The sequence below is a fragment of the Typopeltis vanoorti genome, chromosome 18, assembly GCF_054136105.1.
Source record: "Typopeltis vanoorti isolate ZY-2024b chromosome 18, IOZ_Tvanoo_1.0, whole genome shotgun sequence".
NCBI lineage: Eukaryota > Metazoa > Arthropoda > Arachnida > Uropygi > Thelyphonidae > Typopeltis > Typopeltis vanoorti.
The window spans coordinates 82,021,784-82,025,693 of record NC_143566.1 but is presented as its reverse complement, the minus strand read 5'-3'; the positions used below and the strand labels follow the sequence as shown (position 1 = coordinate 82,025,693).

At 35.0% G+C, this 3,910-nt stretch overlaps 1 protein-coding gene across 1 annotated transcript; it reads left to right on the top strand.

Annotated features, from left to right (window-relative positions):
* The first annotated feature begins 1,563 nt into the window (after positions 1-1,563).
* mRpL13 (mitochondrial ribosomal protein L13) lies at positions 1,564-2,501 on the top strand. Its single transcript, XM_090408458.1, has one exon. It carries the CDS (start codon positions 1,648-1,650, stop codon positions 2,203-2,205), a length of 558 nt encoding a protein of 185 aa, XP_090264584.1. The 5' UTR covers positions 1,564-1,647; the 3' UTR covers positions 2,206-2,501.
* The last annotated feature ends 1,409 nt before the right edge of the window (positions 2,502-3,910 follow it).

Sequence of the window (3,910 nt, the reverse complement as noted above, 5' to 3'; positions counted from 1 at the left end):
GAGTGGAGTAAAATTGTTTTATATGTGTATGTATATGAAACTTGGATTGAGAGTAATTTAACTTATGGAAAATGTTGGCAATCTAAAGAAGAATGTGGAGTGTTATAAACCGGAAATGCCTCGCGGCGCATAATAGTTTTATGTGCCGGTGGAGAATTGGGTTTTTAACCGAATTCAAACTTACTATACAAAGCCAATTCAACTACTGGAGATTACCATGGGCAAAATTCTACAATCTTCGAAAAGTGGGTAGAAAAAACTGATTTCAAACCTTTCTACAAATGCTCTTGTTATAATTGATAACGCTTCATATCACTCTTCTTGATAACACTTGGTCTTATAAGAAGCAAGTTCTTATGAATTAACTCTCTGCAAATAACATTTCTCATTTCGCAGATATGCGAAAAATTGAATTGCTTAATTTGGTCAATAGAAACTCCCACAACTAAACTATTTAAATTCGTCACGATGCTCAAAGACCATGGATTTCTAGCTTTGAGGCTATCACAATATCATTGTGATATTAATGCTATTGAATATATTTGGGCAGAAGTGAAAAGTTTCATTGGCCATCGCAACGTACCTGGGGATATTGACATGTCGAAACTTTTTAAGCTTTCAGAACAGGCGATTGAATGTATTACAGGTCAAAACTGGGGAAAATATTGCTTTCATGTCACCTCATTGGAAAATATGTATTGGGACAGAGACGGAATTATCGAAGAATTATGCGAACGTTTGGTGATCAGTTTAAGTGAAAGTGATGGCGATTCGGACACCGATTCAGATGACCATGAAGATTAAAAGGATTTTGATAATGATATTGTTTTCTAACCTTTTTTTTGCATGGGTTTGTTAAGAGTCACAACAAGTCAAATAATTAATCGGTTTAGGACATTAAAGTGTCTCAGTTCTCTCAACAGTAAGTTTAGAATATCTATGTTCATTTGAAAAAAATTTCTGTTTTTTGTATAATTATTTTTATTTTATAGAAAACGTTCTTAAAAATAAATTTCGTTAAATTTTTGTTTTATGATATACCTTTTTTAATTTTGTTAATACTCTACGTACATTTTCCCAACTGTTATACAAGCATAATAGTAAAAACTATTATGCTTCATCTTTAACAACTACAATGTTTGTAAAAGAAAAGCTAAATTTTCAGACCTGTAATAATAAGCAAACTCATCCAAGAAGATGGATTGATTACCCTATTATCGGAATGGATTCTCCTTTTTGGGACATGCGCAGAACTGTCGAAGGGTCTCTAATCTGTGGGCGAACTCTACTAAAGCATTTAATGTAGGATGTGAAAGAAAATTTGTTTGTCTCCACGGCATACATCAAATGTTTTAGGAAGCAATAATTCAGTATAAGCAAACTCTGTTTGTTTAGACTTGAGTAAAGGATTAACCCAGAAAGGCGTAGCTCAGATTATTCTCGTTAAGTATAATATGGGCTAATGGTGTGCTGCAGTTTGTTTAACATTTATTTGCACGTGAGCTTTTGAAGACATATACGCGTGTAATACCGACAGGGGGTGCGGTCTGTTTCTTCCGAACACCTAAACTTACACATTTGTTGTCTGTAGCGAAGAATTTACTATGGTTTGCCAGTGACTTTAGTTGCGTGATATATAACTAAAAAATGGTATATCAAATAATTTCTAAGCATAAACGTGTTCAGCAGTGGGCTACATTTTCTCGTCTTTGGTATCTTTATGATGCCAAGTGGCAGAATCCTTTCGATTCTGCCGAAAAAATTGCGAAGTATCTGTGTGGTAAACATAAACCTATTTTTCATCAAGACAGTGATTTAGGCGATCATGTAGTGGTAATAAATACCAAGGATATTGCCCTTCCTAATTATGAATGGAAATACAGAGTTTATTATCATCATACTGGTTATGCCGGCGGGGCTTCGTGGACTTTTGCGTGGGAACTACATAATAAAGATCCCAGAAAAGTATTATGGAAAGCCGTTTATAAGGCATTAAGTGGACGATGGAGCGGACAGAGGCACACACTCATGGAGAGACTTCATCTTTTTCCTGATGACAAGATTCCAGAGAATATATTAATAAACGTCAGTGATCAAATGTGTCAACTTCGCCGAGTACCTAAGAAACTAAGTGATTATACAGAAGAAGAAATTAAAAACTACCCGAAGATTTTTGAGTGGCCTGAGGATTTTGTATTAAAATAATCCTAGGATGTCCTAAAATTTCTCCATGTTTTTACTTCCACTTAGATTGTAAAGATGCTCGCTCGCCTCATCATTTTTATAGTGCTTCCTAATAATTTTCATATATCTTTTCAAAGTTTTGGTTACTGTAAGCAGGATGTATTTTAATTTGATTTGCATTTCCTAGACTGTCATGCAACAATAAAACATTTATTCCTTATAATTTTTGTTTTAAATTATATCAGAAAATTTTACTCTGTATGGTAAGAGTTATTTTTCAGTGTTCCAAGTAGATTAAAAAAAAAAAAAAAGTTTAATTTTGTTTGTGTGTGTGTGTGTTCCAGTAATTTGATTCAGAATTTCAGTAATTAAATTTCAAAGGTATCATTTAGAATTACTTGCATTGCAAGTCAATATACTATAAGTTGTAGAATGGAAAAAAAAGAATCAATTTAAGCCAAAAGATATTGATAATTGTATATTACTATTAGATAATAGCAAGCATATTAAAGAATTTTTTTAAATATTTTTTATGTTGGGCCTATACACGAGAGGTTGGCTGATCAACCTATAGCACGTTAGTACTGTATATGGATAGTGGGTTGGGAAGGGAGAAACTTGTTTACATTTGATTTAAAAGTCTGTATATTGTATTCCTTGGGAAATACATTAGGGAAGACTATTCCACAGTACAGCAGTAGCAGAGATGGAGGAGGAGGAGGAAAAGAAACTTTTTCTGTGGGTTTCGAGGTGCACTGTGAAAGGATGTTGGGCGGCAGCTGTACGTGTTTCAATGGCCTTAGTACCGAGTGGGGGAATTATTGAAGCTGTTTCAGATGAATATTTCCCATGAAAATATTTATAGAATACACAAATTGCAGAGACCAAACGTCTGGTAAGAGATGGGTGATTTATCAGTCTAATTGCTCTCCTCTATATTGATTCGAGCATTTTGAGGGGGCTTTTAGGAATCCCATTCCAAATGTGAGAGCAGAATTCAATAGCTGGGTGAATTTGTGATTTGTATAATGCTGACAGCTGTTCAGAGGTGAAGTAACATCTTGAGCAAAAGAGAAATGCTAGTTTTTTGTAAGCTGGAGATGCAATAGTTGTGATGTTTATGTCAAGAGAGGTCTGATGTCAGGGTAATTCCAAGAAGAGAAATCTCATCTTGTCTGGGAATTTGAGTGTTATCAAAAATAATACTGTGGGAAAAAAAATGGTTCTTTTTTTGTGAGAAATAAGACAGAACTGGGTTTTACTAGCATTGAAGTTGACGAGGTTATCTGAGCCCTATTGAAGGATGGTTTGGAAGTCAAAATTAAGGGTAGTGGTGGTTGATGTTCTGTAGGTTGATGCGAGTTGTGTAGAGTAGGGTTTGTCAAATGAAAGGGAGGAGTGCAATGTATTGTTATCTACAAAACTGTATATTGGGTTGGAGGTTAACTGAAGTTAATCATTGATAGACAGATCAAAATCAGGCATACCACAACTGGCTCAAATCAAGAACCCCATCCTCATTCAATGCCTACACTGAAGTCCGAAACAAATACAAGAAAACTGTCAATACTTCCAAAACAGATTTTAAACGGGCAAAAAGCAGGAAGCTTGCAGCCTGTCCAAATGAAAGCTGTGCCTTTTGGTCCCTTGCCAATGCAATTGGCCGTAACTTTTTCCCTACACTATTCCCACCTTTATTATACCCAGATGGCTCATTTACAACATC

Excerpts from the sequence above, each read along its gene's own strand:
- mRpL13 (XM_090408458.1), top strand. The coding sequence starts at position 1,648 with ATGGTATATCAAATAATTTCTAAGCATAAACGTGTTCAGCAGTGGGCT.